At 40.9% G+C, this 16,333-nt stretch overlaps 1 protein-coding gene across 4 annotated transcripts in view; it reads left to right on the top strand.

Annotated features, from left to right (window-relative positions):
* Positions 1-3,851: 3,851 nt before the first annotated feature.
* The window catches only part of rxfp1 (relaxin family peptide receptor 1), a 119,952-nt gene continuing 107,470 nt past the window's right edge, over positions 3,852-16,333 (top strand). For all 4 annotated transcript variants that reach the window (XR_007195703.1, XR_007195702.1, XM_048263369.1 and 1 more), the window contains exons 1-2: positions 3,852-4,144; positions 6,242-6,391. Coding sequence is in view for 2 of the 4 variants with exons in the window: in XM_048263369.1 (XP_048119326.1) it covers positions 4,102-4,144; positions 6,242-6,391 (193 nt within the window). In the remaining 2 variants the exon portion in view is untranslated. The remainder of the gene's footprint in view (positions 4,145-6,241; positions 6,392-16,333) is intronic.

The raw sequence follows: 16,333 nt of genomic DNA, 5'->3' as shown, positions 1-16,333 counted from the left end.
ATACAAAGTGCACTAGTGCCAGCTTGTCCCCCTAGGGATTACACAGCAAGATGAGGTAGGTGTGTGAGTGAGTGTGTGCGTGTGGGACAGGGTATTCTAAACCAGATACAATGTCCTTAGCCTTAGTCTGGTGGCTGCTGGGTAGAAGCTATTGTGAAAACGTGTTGTATTTGACCTTATGCTCTCTGGTCTGTGATTAAGTGCCTTGCTCAAGGGCACAACGGTGGAAGCTGGGAATTGAACCCACAGCTTTCAGAGTATTGCACACTACACACACACATTATTAATAGCACATGGCAAAGGCAACTCAAAGTGCTTTACATAAGCCACTAAAAGTTAATTTTCAATTTTAAAAAGCTAAGTCAAAAACAGTTAAATATTTTTTAATAAAGCTAAAAACCATATTAGTGTGATGCAGAACATTTTTTTTAATTTTCAGAATCTTCGGAATAAATCAGCATCAGACGTCAGAATTCTCAGCATTTGTTTGGTAAGAGAAAATGTGTAAGGCCCCTGGTCCATTAAGGCGGGGATCACACTGGGAATAACGAAGCGGCAGCAGTCGGCGTAATGCAACGCTCAGACAATAATAAGTTCTATCTCGTTCCTTAGTAACACAAACAGTTTGCTTAAACTGACAATTGAATATGCTCGCGTTGCGCTTTGCACCTGCGTCTGCGCTTTGCACTCAGTTTGTTCAACGCTAGCGTTAAGCTAGCGCTGCAACCGATCCCCTGTCTAACCATAGAAAACAATAGGAAACGTGTATATTACAATTGAGTGCCTAACAGGGAAGCTACATAAGGCGTGCAACTGAAGCGTTCTGTTCACGACACGTAAAAATCATTTTAGAAGACTGGTCTATTTTTTGTTTTGCACCGCATCATGTCTGGTAGCTACTACCATTGATTATAGTGGAAGCTAATTGTTGCAGCAGACGCAACGTGAATAGACGCTTCAGTTATGCACCCGGTGTAGCTTCCCTCCATACCCTCTCCATTACACCATAACCCTCAAAGACACACACCATACCCCCTGCCCCACCATACACACACACCATTTCTTTACCCCCGCCCCAAACACACACACCCAGATAGCAAAATCAGATTGGCAGATAGTGGACCGCTGGTGGTATGCCGCCGGTGGCGTGCCACTTGTGGTCCCCTGTTGGTCCACCATCTCTTTAAATTTAACTTTAGACACAGCACTCAAAAAATCCTCCATAGAAATACATGGGGCTAGTTCGTAACGCCAATGTGGCCGTTGTCTACACATATCCCACCCCTTCCTCGGCAAAACGTCGACATGTGAATACATTAAGCCAATCATGTGGTGTGTTGTGAAGTAATTGTGCCAATCATGTGTTCCGAACTCACCGCTGGAGCAAGATTTATGAAGGTATATTGGGTGCAAAAGTGGCGAGCACATTTAACTGCAGATTTTGCATGTGCACACTAAAGTCATAAATGTGTAACAGTAAAGTTGAAGTTGTACATATTTTTTTTTATATCTTGTTAACACAAAATAGGGCTACGGGTTCACAAATCCTTTTTACAGGTACACATATCCTATCCTGTGAGTCACAACTTTCAAGAGTCATGCACTCGACACTTTTGCTCCAATCGTTGCAGTGCAGTTGGTGCGAAACACATTTGCACATCCGTGTTTCATAATCTGAGAACATGTACAACATTCGTGCATTTGTAAACCCAAATGTGAACTAATGCATTCGAAGTTGTGCATCTGTGAAATAATTTCTCATTAATAAAATTCTACAGATTGCTTTGATTTTCTTGCACGACTACAAGTCAATTGATACAAGTGCTCGAATCTGCTTCTACGAGTGACGATACTTTTGCTCCTGGCTAGGTGATATCATAGGAGCAAAAAGATTTGTATGTGTGCACGTCGAGCGAATCGATCGAGAAAACAAGGCGGCCGGATCTGGATCCTGGATCGCTACCATTACCGACTACCATTGCCTGCTCATAAGGTAAGTGACATGAAAATAATGAAGAAGGTTATCTTGTTTGTTGGTTTACATTATCATGACAGCTATGTTTAGCATCTCATGTGGGAATAACTGGTGTGAAACTGGGGGAAGTTTGCAAACAGAGTTGCCCAGTTATGGGCTTGTCGTCACTTTTGTCCTCATTCAAATGGGTGTACGTCATTTTGTATAAACTGTAATGGCGACGATTAATCTGTCTGATTAAGATTGACAATTTATATATAATTTACATAATCTATAAGGTTTGGTTGGGGTGGTATGTTGTGTCATTATATTTTAATTTGTTTTACCATTTATTTTCTGCGATTCTAACTGAACAAACTGATAGTCAGTCAATGTTCCAACCAATTGGATTTTGTTGTTGAGTGGCATGGTGTATCTTGGGCAGTTCAGTGGTTTCTGTGTTGCTATCTTAGCACGCTAGTAAACCATAGGCAGAAAATGGGATTCCTGCTAGCATGGTAGCTAGCTTTGTATGCTAAGCTAAGTGAAAAAACGAACGAACAAATCATATTGCTTTTTACGAAACAAAATGTTAATGTCTGTATATGAAACAGTAGGAATTACCAAAAAATTCCCAATAATTTCCTTTAATTCCATGAAAGTTTCCAATTTGGAATATTTCCAAAATTCCCCAATTTAACTTCCCATGGATCCCAGATACAACCCCTCCCCCACACACTCTATTACCCCCACACACACACACACAATTAATATACCTTTACTACTATTTATTTTATTCTTTAAAGTTGAGCTGGCTCTTGAACACAAGAAATATCATTACTGATAAATATTTTATGAGTGCATGACAATAGACTTGAACTTCAGCCTCCTGCATTTGTGATAGGGCGGTGGGGGCGGTGGTAGTGTAGTGGTTAAGGAGCTGGGTTAGCGTGCAGTAGCCTGAAAGTTGTCGGTTCAATTAACGGCTTCCACCGTCGTGCCCTTGAGCAAGGCACTTTACCCCAAGTTGCTCCGGGGACAATGTGATCCCTTGTAATATAGCTGACATATGTAAGTCACTTTGGTCAAGAAGTGTCTGCTAAATGTAATGTAATGTAATGTAATGTAATGATAGCATGCCTGCTTCCAATACCTGAGGTTGAATTCAGTGTAAGAATGTGGTTGTCCACAAAATGTAGGTTACTGGTGCCATAGATATTACTGATACCATGTCCTAGCTTATGACCAGAGCGGTTAACTTTGTGAATAGGATCTGGGCAGCTCCATTGGGGATTGTTTCCCGTTATTGCATTCAAATGGGTGTAGACTTTGATTTAATTTTGAAACGTTTGGATAAGCCCTGATTCTCCAGTAGCAAAGAGTGTGTCTACAGTTAGTAGGCTAAATGAAAAGGAAATTGGAGTAGTCATTCGTGTCAGTCAATATGACAAGAATAGGCTGGATAAATAATTTGCAGGATCAAAAAAATGGAAACAAAAAGTATCCACTGTAACCTCTCTTGCCTCCTTGAATACTAACGCTTGCTATAGTCCAAAAATAATTCCCTCTGCCATCCGATCCTCTCAGCAATGGAAAGCTTGTTTTCAAGGTCAGTGCCACGCTCACTTGTTTCAGTGTACTGTTGCCAGATCATCATTCGACAAACACAACAGAGGACATTTCTGAGTCTGGATTCAACATGTTAACCTTTAGGTTTGATTTAATTGATTCTTTTGATAGTGAGCCATGGAAGCAGCAGCTATGTAAAAACGAAAAATGTGTCAGAAAAGTTTGCATTTTCCTCGATGTGCTGTCACTGCGCGCGCATCACTGGCAAAGGCTCCCTCTGCCTACCACGCGACTCATTCACACACTCCCGTGTTACGGTCGCGTGTGGCCGCCTTGCTCGTAACTAGGTTTAACCACTGATACTGGCGTCCAGCTCGCTCATACACCACGCATATTCATACAAGGAAACTTGGCGAATATATCTCCCCTTGTATTCGGGTTCTGTGTTTTGGAGACGTAAAAAGAATCCGTTTTTGTGATTAACACTTCTTTCACATTGGACTGTACAGAAGAGGCAGATCGGTTCTTTGTACGTCTTACAATTTTTGAGGAGGTTTACTAGGCTATTGGGCATTACCATGCAGGTTGGCATCATCAGTGTCATGATTTACTGCACCTATGGTAAGTTCTGAAAAAAGGCTAGGCTGCGTGTTTAAATGTAGTAGGTGATTAGGGATTGTTAATTGACTGGGTTTCTCGTAACTGACAACAGAGCATTTTTTTACTGAGTGTTAGGTGATTAGGAATTGTTAATTGACTGGGTTTCTCGTAACTGACAACAGAGCATTTTTTTACTGAGTGTTGGCTGTAATTTCATAAAGTAGCCCGAAGTTTTAGGCACACATGAGATTGCCGGTCAGTTCATTAAACTGTAGCCTCTGCGTCTACTTGCGGAACAGAAACCCTCGTTTATTTTTTTGAAAATCGTAATAGGCTACTACATTATTTTCAATAAAGCTTCTTCAGCACAATCAAGATAATAGGCGGAGCATAGGCGGGAAATGTGTTCATGTGCGGGGATGCCCAAAATCTTGAGCTAGGTTAGAAGTAGGACTCTTCGCTGAGGAATTGTCCTGTGAACTAAACAGATATTACGTCCCCTTAGAAGTATTGGGTTCTATCTACGTTCTGAGTAGTTCTGAGATATTGAGCTTCAAAGTTTTAGAATTCCATAGAGTTATACTGCTAAGTGGAACAAACCTCTTCAGATATTATGTCCAAAAATGCATACAACTACAAGAAACACTTCACCTCATCTTCTTAAGGTGTCACAGAATAAGAATATGTCAATAACTCAATTTTGACAAAAATGTCAGATAGAACCGTATAATTCTGTCTCCTTAATAGGCTACAAAGGTGGTAAAATGAAAATATGCCAATGGTCGAGCAATGCATAGTCTACCTGTTGTTCGCTCGATTCACAGGCGCCAGGTCATTGCCAGATTTGTCGAAGGGAAGTGCCTTTCTGCGCATAGTCGATATTTAGGCCTAATGTCTCCTACATCGGCACTCAGGTGAATTGTTTGGCAGTGTCACAAGGATGGAATGTTGCAGATAAGAAAAAACTAGGCTAGCCTACCAATTTAGTATGCCTAAATCTCAATTGCCTGGTTACGAAACAGTAGCACATTTGTCAGATGAAATTATGAAATAAAACAACTGGACGCGCACAGAATTATCTTTTTCATGTCGTACAAAACTAGAGAGAACAGATAATTCCTTTGTGGTTCCCTTTGGGTTTACTGAAGAAAAGACGAGGGGAAAGTCTACATTTAAATTCAATAATAGGCTATTCAATATTGGATTTATATTGTTTATTACTGTCAATCTTGTCATTTTAATGTGTAAGCATTATGACAAACTTCTCTTACTCATTGTGTGTGTGTGTGTGTGTGTTTGCCTATTGTGTGACAGAGAGAGAGAGACTGTGTGAGGGTGAGAGAGACTATGGTCTGTCTGCATTGTTACATATTTGAGATGAGATGTGATAGTATCAGGGCTGGCAGATCCTATATCGAGTGTCGGAATGGAGATGACAGGTCCCTAAGGATCTCAGGAAATCATCATGTTGCGGAATTCTGTTTTGAACATAACATGTAGTTGAAGTCTGGTGTCAGTTCATGTGTTGAGAGAACCATACAAACTCAAATGTGTGTACAAAACACCATCTTTGCCCCTCCACAACAAATAGTGCTGTGGCTGTACAAACAATTTGCTTTTTCAAAACCTGATATAACTTAAAGACTGACCTTTTTGGAAAACAGTCCTTCAGCATTCTGGGTTCAGCAACATTGCTGGAAATCTCACTCAAAATGATAGGTCCATCTGTCATCAAAGGAGTTCAGAAACGTTTTTTCATCTTCCTTCGGTAACAAACCTACTGTATCTCATCAGGTGACTCTACCTTAAAAGAGAACGGGCCTTAACCATTTTCATCAGGAGATGATTTGACCATGACCATGCCTGGGAATACTGGCAACCGTAACTCTCACAAATTATTTAGAATCTCCCACTTGTAGCTCCTAGTCTTGTGTCCTTTGTGATTGGGTGAAAGGGTGATAAACGCCCAAAGAATCAGTGAATCAGTTGCTGTATTATGAATCGGTTTCATGGGGAGTTCCATCCATCTTTCAGGCACATAGCCTACCAGATGTCAGATGCTTAGTGTAATCATGTCCCTCTTTGTGTGTGTGTGTGCTTGTGTCCTTCACCCTGTAGTGGTGCTGGGTGCATCCAATGTGTCGGAGGAGCAGGCTCAGTGTCCGCTGGGTTACTTCCCCTGTGGCAACCTCACCGTGTGCCTTCCTCAGCTGCTGCACTGTAACGGCGTGGATGACTGTGGGAACCAGGCAGACGAAGAGAACTGTGGTGAGTCATCCTCCCCCCTCCTGTTTTTTCTCTCCCTTTCTCTCTCTCTCTTTCTCTCTCTTTCCATTTATCTCTCTTTCTCTTGTTATCTCTCTCTCTCTCTGTCTATCTCTCTTTTTATCTCTCTCCCATTAATTTCTCTATCTCTCTCTCTTGATATCTCTCCTTTCATTCATTTCTCTCTCTCTCTCTTGATTACACACACACACACACACACACACACACACACACACACACACACACACACGGCACACACTCTTTCTTTCTATATATCTAACATACACACATAAACCATTCACATGTATAGATCTCTGTATACTACATAAAGAAATACACACACACACACACACACACACACACACACACACACACACACACACACAGCACCTCTCAGTTTAAACAGTGTCCATTATTATTGGGGTAGAAGCTGTCAATTCCACTCCACTTTTCTTGCTGCTGCTACTTTAATGGTGATTACAGCTGCCTCATCTTGTCTGTTTTTCTCTCTGGAGAAATTTGTGGACCAATTATGCATACACACACACACACACACACACACACACACACACACACACAGTGCCACTGTTTGGACTGGGGGGTTGAGCTCATTTTGCTTTCCCTGTGTCAAGAGTCTCAGAGGACAGGATTGTCCCGTGACCAATTAGCGGCATCTTTCAATGAATACATGCATCCCCTCAAAAACTCATCTTCAGCCAACTGTCTCAAAGCAGCACAGGCTTTGGCAGATTAAGAGGGTATGTGTGTGGGGGTAGAGGGGTGGGAGTATTTCAGGCCCAGATGTAACACACATCTGTCCCCTCTTTGAAGCACCTGCTAAGAGTGTACTCTGCAAAGGATTGATATACAGGCAGGCTGAATGCCTCTTACCCATGTCCCTCTTGTCCTCTGAGAGAGTTTATCTGACTGTGCTTAAGGCTCACTTATGTCAACACACGTTGTAAAGGATACACCATACAGACATACATGTCAGGGTGTGCATAATCACATGTGTGTGTGTGTGTGTGTGTGTGTGTGTCTGTGTGTGTGTGTTTTGTGTTTTATTGTGTGGGCTTGCATGCTGTGTGTGTGTGTGTGTGTGTGTGTGTGTGTGTGTGTGTGTGTGTGTGTGAATGTGTTTGTTTTCGTGTTTCAAATGACAAACCTCTCAGTGAACACAGCTATAGAGAGATTTTCACACCAGAACTATCAGACACTGCTCTCCCAGTGACCTTTCATTTCGAGAGGTCATTTCAGGGACCTTTGCTCTTATCCTTGAGCTGCACAGCTTCCTGCTTCTTTGATTCCTTCTTCAGCAGAGCGACACACTGCCTGTCTAACTTCGATGGCCAGCTGGATGATTTAGATGCGAGGCAACAGACCGGGTATCCTCCCCCAGAAGAGAGAGAGAGCAAGAGAGAGAGAGAGAGAATACATTAATTGTGGGAATGGAGATGATGGTCCTAAAAGGAGCTACTTTTGGGGTGAAGATCCTCGAGAGATGAACACCCCCACAATTACTCTCACACATCTCCACCACATTGACTCTCAGGATATCATGTTGTGCCGAAACTCCTCAGAATTCAGTTGAAATATTACTGTACTGGTAGTCTAGTGTCAGTTCATGTGTTGAGAGGACTGCACAAGCACAAAGGTGTGTGTAAAGCCCTATCCATTCCCTTTGGATATTGTATATAGCTTAGTGCTTAGAGCATACTTTGGATACTATATATTGTGTATTGTATATAGCTTAGTGCTTAGAGCATACTTTGGATACTGTATATTGTGTATTGTGTATATAGCTTAGTGCTTAGAGCATACTTTTATCACACTTTCATTATTTATATTTATTTAATATTGTATCCCCCTCCATTTCTCTTCCTGTGCTTCTGATGCAATCACTGGACATCAGAAAGCCACCACAGTCGATAATAACACCCTGAAAAAATAACTCTGGGGTGAAAGCAGCTCTGATAGGTTATTGTCCTTCAGCCTGGGTGTCCTATAAACATAAAAAAAAAATGTGTTTGATCTGAGAGCCCAGTGCTTGTCTGAAAGAGCAAGACATTATAGAATTAACTGCCACTGCAAAAGTAACAGAACAAGCAGGACAAAAACAAAGACAGATATACTTATTCCATCCTTCAGTCCCTGAAGCAGCCGTAGTCCCTGAGGAAATGTCAGAAGTCATAGTCAATTAATGTGAAATAGACCAGTCAAAACAAGTTGGCAAATTTGTAAATGGAAGAATAATCAGCTGAGTCACTTTGTTTGATTATTTGCCACAGGTGCTCAGCAAATGTGAAAACATATTTATTATTGAAACTGTGACCAGATTCAATAGACCAGTCAAAACAAGTTTACACATTTATATACAAAGAATAATCAGCCGAGTGTCAGTGTGTTACTCGGCAGTGGCCAATCAACAACCAAGCCTATTTACCATCAAAAACAAAATCACTAACAAATCAACCTTTGTGGCTATCTCACCACATTATTAAAAGTGAAGCTATAGTATAATACATTTATTAATTAAATATTTATTAATATTTATATGACTACAACATTTCGTGTGGTAGGAGAGAAGAGGTCATGAGACTTGGTCAATGTTTTTTGAGTGGTCGCCAGACAACCACTAAGTACCACTGCACTAGCAGGATTGGATCTGGAGCCTTTTTCAGTGGATGTTTGTCTAGTCAGGGCAAGATCTGTCTCTCAGTCTGTGGATAGTGGAGGTGGTTTCTCAGTCTGTGGATAGTGGAGGTGCTGTCTCAGTCTGTGGATAGTGGAGGTGGTTTCTCAGTCTGTGGATAGTGGAGGTGCTGTCTGTGGATAGTGGAGGTGCTGTCTCAGTCTGTGGATAGTGGAGGTGCTGTCTGTGGATAGTGGAGGTGCTGTCTCAGTCTGTGGATAGTGGAGGTGCTGTCTCAGTCTGTGGATAGTGGAGGTGCTGTCTGTGGATAGTGGAGGTGCTGTCTCAGTCTGTGGATAGTGGAGGTGCTGTCTGTGGATAGTGGAGGTGCTGTCTCAGTCTGTGGATAGTGGAGGTGCTGTCTGTGGATAGTGGAGGTGCTGTCTCAGTCTGTGGATAGTGGAGGTGGTTTCTCAGTCTGTGGATAGTGGAGGTGCTGTCTCAGTCTGTGGATAGTGGAGGTGCTGTCTGTGGATAGTGGAGGTGCTTTCTCAGTCTGTGGATAGTGGAGGTAATTTACAGCAGTGTTTCTCAAACTTTTTTTCTGGGGACCCACTTTTTAAAAATGACAGACTATCGCGACCCAACTCGTGACTGTGGTAGTTAACAAACTAGATCAGTGGTTTTCAAACTTTTTCTTTCATTCCCCACTTTGATCAAGGGGGCATTCTCGAGCCCCACCTGTCCCTCATCGCTCTGAGAAAGTGGTAGGTCAAGCTTAAAATTGTCAAATTTATTGAAATAATGACAAGTTCTAAATATATCCTCTTCAACAGAGTTAAAATCAGCTGGTGCTGCAGATATAATAATAAATAAATACATAACACACATATTTCTTTTTTCCAGCAACATATTAGGAAGCATAGGCCATTTTACAGCATTGTATAATATATTCAATGAAATACCAACATGCTGCTAAATGGATCCATAATCCAGAGCACTGCTGGCTGGGAAATATTTTTGAAATAAACTTTGCAGGGATGTGATGTAGGCCTACTGTTTAATACAAGAGATCACAAGAGTGACTCCCAATCAGACGTTTCAGTGATTTCGCTCAGACATGTCAAAGGCATAATACTGTCGCGATCGAGGCGCCTGTCCCATACTCAAGTGTTTTTGGTGAATGCAGTAATCTTATTTGCTAGGTGAGGTAGGTGCTTGTCTTTGCCTTGTAACTGGACATTTAACTCATGTATCGCTAAGATATATCAAATATATCACTAAGATAGGCCAGCTTCGTCAAGAAATGTTCATTAGTGAACGTGCTTGCAGATTCAAACATGCGCTCTTCCTCCAAGAAGAGGAGACTCGGAGCTCAAATACGCGCAACTTTTAGTTGGTGTCTAATTTGGGGGCCTGTGGGATTCGCATGTTAATTTTTGGAGAGTATTATATCTTTGTTCTAGGGGTTCTTAAGAGTAAAAAAAAATATGTCTCCATTTTTTTTTGAAGGTTTTAAAGGACCCAAATCAAAGGTCAAATTCAGAAAAGGTCAAATTTGGTGTTTTGTCCATAAACCTCACATTGCTGGTATTATAGCATAGGGTTTGGTGCCAAAAAGCAAAGATATTCTACAAGGTAGTGTGCAAAAGTGGGCCACATAAACAATACAACATTACAAAACATTTTTAGGCTGATGATTGATCTCTTTAACAAGAAATTGTGCCTAAAATTCTCGAAATTGTCCCCTTAAAAAATAATACTTCAATATCAATACTATCAATTCATGCCTATTGGTGTGCTTGAGTGTAGGCCTAGCCTGCTCTGTCAGTTCTTGTCTACACCCATTCAGAGCACAAAGTGCAGAGATCTCTGTTAAATCAAATTTAATAGACTTTTACATAGTATCAGCTGAAGTCTGTAAGGCCTTCCGTAGCCTATGTAAGTGTGAAGAAAAGAAAGGGTAAAGGATCAGATAGACAAACAGACAGGTGTGTGTGTGTGTGTGTGTGTGTGTAAGAGAGAGCAAGATAGAAAACAGAATGAAATGTAGGCCTACCTGCAAACAATGTAAGAGGCCTATGCTGACTGCATCAGTGCTCAAAGTATTCTAAAAGTGTATCAATTAATTGTTAATAACTAACTAACTTCTATTCAAGTCATATTTCTGGCACTTTCTGGGATAATTATTTCTATTTTTTATTCACTCATTCAAATGTTCATACAAATTCACAAAGTTCTCATCAGGTGAGTGAAAGTGGTCATTTCAGATGTTTTTGCCAGCACTTCATAAAACTCTCATAGTTTGAGAACTTCAAATTATATGTAGGACATTGCTTGTTCACAACTAGAGCTGTGTAAAGACACAGAATTCAGAGTTCACACATTTTGAATAAAATACACTTTTGGGACTCCCTGCTAATACTTTTGGGAATGCTATTTTTTATTAGTATTATTTCATTTGAGCTACATTTTACACTGATATGGCATGGTTGCAATATGAACACAGCTAACAATGGTATAAATTGCAGTAGCTATGATTAAATGTAATGGAATATTCAACTAAGGTAGACTGCTGTTGTTCACAGCACTAAGCTATTTATGGTTACTAATATACTCCGAGTCTCTGGCCCTCTCTTAGAGCCAGGCATAGTGAGCTGGCCCTCGGAGGAAAAAGTTTGGGGGCCACTAATCTAGAGGGACTTTGTACACTTGTTCAGCAGCAGCTGCTGCCAGCATAGATAAGTGCTTCTTCTGTCAGAAGCAGACAAAAGAGTGTCTTCAGGAGGTGTCCTCTATATCCAGGCAACCAACCAAGAACTATAAGTAATATTTTGAAGTCAATGACTTTTAACAGGTAGCCAGTGTAAAGATGCTAGGATGGGGGAAATATGTTCATATTTTTTTTGTGTGTGAGCAGCTTTTGTGTGTGTGAGCAGCTGCACATGAATAAGCTGTAAGCTCTTTAGACAGGTATTATTACAGCCAGCATAATAGCATTGCAATAGCATTGCAATAGTCTATCCTTGAGATGACAAAACATTAATTTCTCGGCATCTGGTAAGGATAATGACTTCCTTATCTTTGAAATGTTCCTTAAATGGTAAAATTAAGTTTTGGTGATCTGTTTTATGTGATTACTTAGTGCTAGGTCCTGGTCAATTATAACTCCCAGGTTTTTAACACTTGTGGATGAGGTCAGTGGAAGATCACTATATGTAGCCTGTTATGTGGATAGGATAACCCTCATCTTTTTGGAACCTAAAACCATGACTTCTGTTTTATCTGAGTTCAAAAGCAGGAAATTATTCGTCATCCATGTCTTTATATCTCTTATACATGTGTCAAGTTTAAGTTAGGCTAATGGGGTTAATTCATCAGGTTTCATGGAGAGGTATAGTTATGTATCATCTGCTAAACAACAGGGGCCCCAGTACTGAGCCTTGAGACACTTTTACCATAATCTGGATAGGTGGTTTATTATGGACCTGTACAAATTGTTGACGGTTAGGAAGGTATGATCTAAACCAAGCGAGTGCTGAGTCTTTGATGCCTATCAAATTTTCAAGCCTCAAGTAGTATGTCATGGTCTATGGTGTCTATGGTGTTTTTGGAGGGAGGGCTTAATAACAGATGTCTTAAACAACTGTGGTACATGCCCTGATAGAATTATTTATAATCGAGAACAAAACATTATCCAGGAAGGGGAGACCAGTCTTAAGAAGGTGAGTACAAATATGGTTTAGTAGACTAGTTGTAGATTTTGATGAGGAAATTGTGGAGGTGAGATCTAATATGTTGTGTATATGTAACTGAATTAAATGTTGTTTGAGGTCTCCTCTGTGATTATGTGATTTTGCTATCTTTCAGCAATGGAGTATGGGTATTTGGTGAAACTGATTGGTTATTGATCTTATCTCTAATTGTTTGACATACAATCATAATACTGACATACAATCAAACTGTTGAAAATAAGAAAATAACTGTTTTGTGAACTTTATTCAACATAGCCAGTGATTAAGGTGAAATTTATGGCGTTAATTATAGTGAAATATACAATTTCACAAAAAATAGGGTTAAAACAGGTAAAAAAAATGGAGACATACTTTTTCTCCATGTTCAATGACCTCTAAAGACAGTCCAACCACTTTCCAAAAATTAACATTTCAATCCCACAGAAACCACATAGGCCCCCTGACTATTTACCTCGGGAAAGCCACCTTGCCTTGCTGTGAAACAGTACAGCCTTTTGGTCAGCTTCCATCTCTTTGCAAAGTGCGGAGAATAGCAACGTTCAACATCTCATGTAGGTCGGGACTAACTAAGCTGCCTTGACACGAGCGCTTCCCTGTGAATAACAAAGTGCGTCCATTGCGCATCGGGTGCTACCTGGGCCCAGGCTACAGATAAAAAAATAAATAAAAAACTCCTGTTTTTCATGTCAGTTCGCGCCCCACCTGGCATGTCTCCGTCACGACCCACAGTTTGAGAAACGCTGGTTTACAGGAAGTTATTCATCTAGGAAACCAAATCAGGTTTAAACCTGATATCATAAATACCATTATTTGCCATTATTTATTAATACCATTATCAACACACACACACACACACACACACACTCATTCACACATCCATGTGCGTGCTAGGTGAAGACAGAGGACATGACTACACACACACACACACATAGGGCTTGTGCTGTGTGGAGCATTGCTGAACACCTATGTTAATACTACACCTTGGCACTCCTGTTGTGTGTTGTTAATGGGTTTGACTTTAATTAAAGCAGCATGCAGAGTTTCCCACTGTGGTAGCCTACTTCATGTACATCATAATAGCCTAATAATTATAGACTTACTTTCTGGGGATGTGCCATATCGTGTCGTATAAGGTATACCGGGATAATTCTTCTTTATTGTAAGAATTTGTCACAATATTGATGATATTATGGTATGACAATATTGTTCCTTTGCTGTGTGTGCATTGTGCATATTTTAGTACATGAGAGTAATACTTGAACAGACTGCTGGGAGGTGCTGTGTTATGTAGAAGAATCTAGAGTCTAGCGTGCCTTTGCGTGGAAACTGTTATAATTATCTATTTAGATATATGGCAATGTGATGGGTTAACTTTTGATATTACAATTAAATACTGATACTTAAGCATTATAGTACATTAATATTTTCACTAATGCATCATTAGGTAATATACAGATTATTTAGGTATGATTTTTACGCAGTGGCGTAGTCAGAATTTTCCAACAGGGTGGGCTTTTGAGAAGTAGGAAGAAGTGGGCCACTATTGTTCACATTCAAATTTCTGCCAATCATCCATTGTTGAGAAGGTGCGCGTGCTATTAGTCAGGGTCCGGAGGATTCTCCCCGTCGTTTGCCTGACTGACGTGAACATTGTCTAGGCCTACCTGCAATAGGCAATCACTTCACTACTTGATAATACCCCTCATGAAGAAATATCACGTCAACAATGAAGTGAACTTATGAAATTATGCGGATGGGTTATGCAGATCATCCCCCTCATTTCTCCAGTGGCTCAGTGTCACTTGCACAGATGTGCGCACACATTGAATAAGCACTCACATCACTACCCCACAATTGTAGGCTGTGACTCTTTATTTGATCACACTAAATCAAGAAATATTTTCTAATCTGAAAAACGTTAAGTTTATTTTTCTTTCAGCAAACGACTTGTGACTTTTGTGTCTGTAACAGTGAAAATGAAGGAAGCTTTAAAGGAGGTGAATGATGGGGAAGGACACAATACTGTGTATGTTGTCAACCTCAGCTCATTTTCTTCATTAATCCGCTCGTTGCACACTCTAAAAATCACCAAACAAATTTGCCCTAGTAATCAAAATAGCTTCAAGCGCGTCCTTTGTTTGAACCCATAGCACTTGTCTATAAATTTAGGACCTGCTGTGTTGTATGTATGTGGCAGATTTGCTCAAAAACAACACTCTGCCAACGTGTGGACCTTGAGCCACTGCAACAAAGACTCCTGTCCTGGGCAGCACACTATCATCTCCTCGCAGTCACTGCTCACATCAGAGCTCTGAGGCCCCGAGGTATCTGTTGGCTTTAAAGGAGTCAACTGTGAGTGACTAGCTTAGTGGGCAGTCGTCAGCACAACACAAACATTTGTTTGGACAGATGAGCTGAGGGCACTCTCTCTCCACTGTGCCCACCTAAGGAAAGGGACATTGGTGTGGCCATGTGAAGCCGCCTTAGAAAAGGGACATTGGTGTGGTCACGTGAAGCCGCCTCAGGAAAGGGACATTGGTGTGGCCATGTGGAGCCGCCTGAGGCGGCAACATCACAGAGGTGGAGGGACGGAAGACCACATCTGTTCCGACACTGATCTGAGGCCACAAAAGAGGGAGGCAAGAGGTTGAATTTGAAATAAAAGGGTTTTTTGTGTGTTTTAATTTAACTAAATTACTAACAAAGACATGTGAGATCAAAGGCAGTTATCATTATCAAAAGTGCAAGAATGTTGTGTGGAGTGAAATGTGGTGGGTGCTGTGTTGTTTGTGTCAAAGTCCAAGGTAATGGCCCTCCATCACAAGAGGAAGAGGCCCTGATGAGACACTGGAGCAGATAAACAGCTATAAATCAGAAAGGTCAGAAAAGAAGTGGAAGGCCTAGTGAACTGTAACATTAAGACTACTGGAGAGAGGGATCCAGGACTGACTGGCCTTGAATAAAAGACTTGACTCACAGTTGTCATTGGATACAGATCTTAAAAAGGATGTATTGTTTATACGGAAATTAAAGTTATAAAACAAACAAACTCCTGAAAATATACAATTGCCTACAGTAATCTGCAGCATCCTCAACATATCAATCTGGCATGAGAGGCTTGAGTAATTAGCAGAGGATTGATTGATTTAGTCATCCCCAATGGGAAATTGTAGTTTACAGCAGCTAGCACAAGTTTTAAAGGCACCCTTAACAGTTTTTTGACCTTAACATAACATTGTCAATCATTGTTACGGCAGTGGGCAAGAATGACTTTCTGTTGTGGTCCTTATTACTGTGGACTGGAAGGAGCCTCCAGCGGAAACACTCAAGGGGTCGTTTCTAGAAAAGTTAGCAACGACGTTGCTCAACCACCATGGTACGACGCAACTTGCGACTAAACAACGACACTTTTACACCTGTTTCCAGAAAGCATCGTACCTGTGTCGCAGTTCGCTACCTCCGACGTTCGAACACCATAGTTCCAACAATGTTGTTGATGATGCAGCGATACATATCATTGGTGGAAACAGTGGCAACGTGTAATACCCCACCCCCTAG

The sequence above is a fragment of the Alosa alosa genome, chromosome 14 (assembly GCF_017589495.1).
Source record: "Alosa alosa isolate M-15738 ecotype Scorff River chromosome 14, AALO_Geno_1.1, whole genome shotgun sequence".
NCBI lineage: Eukaryota > Metazoa > Chordata > Actinopteri > Clupeiformes > Clupeidae > Alosa > Alosa alosa.
Note: the sequence above shows the minus strand (reverse complement) of the source record. Positions and strands in the feature narration are given on the sequence as shown.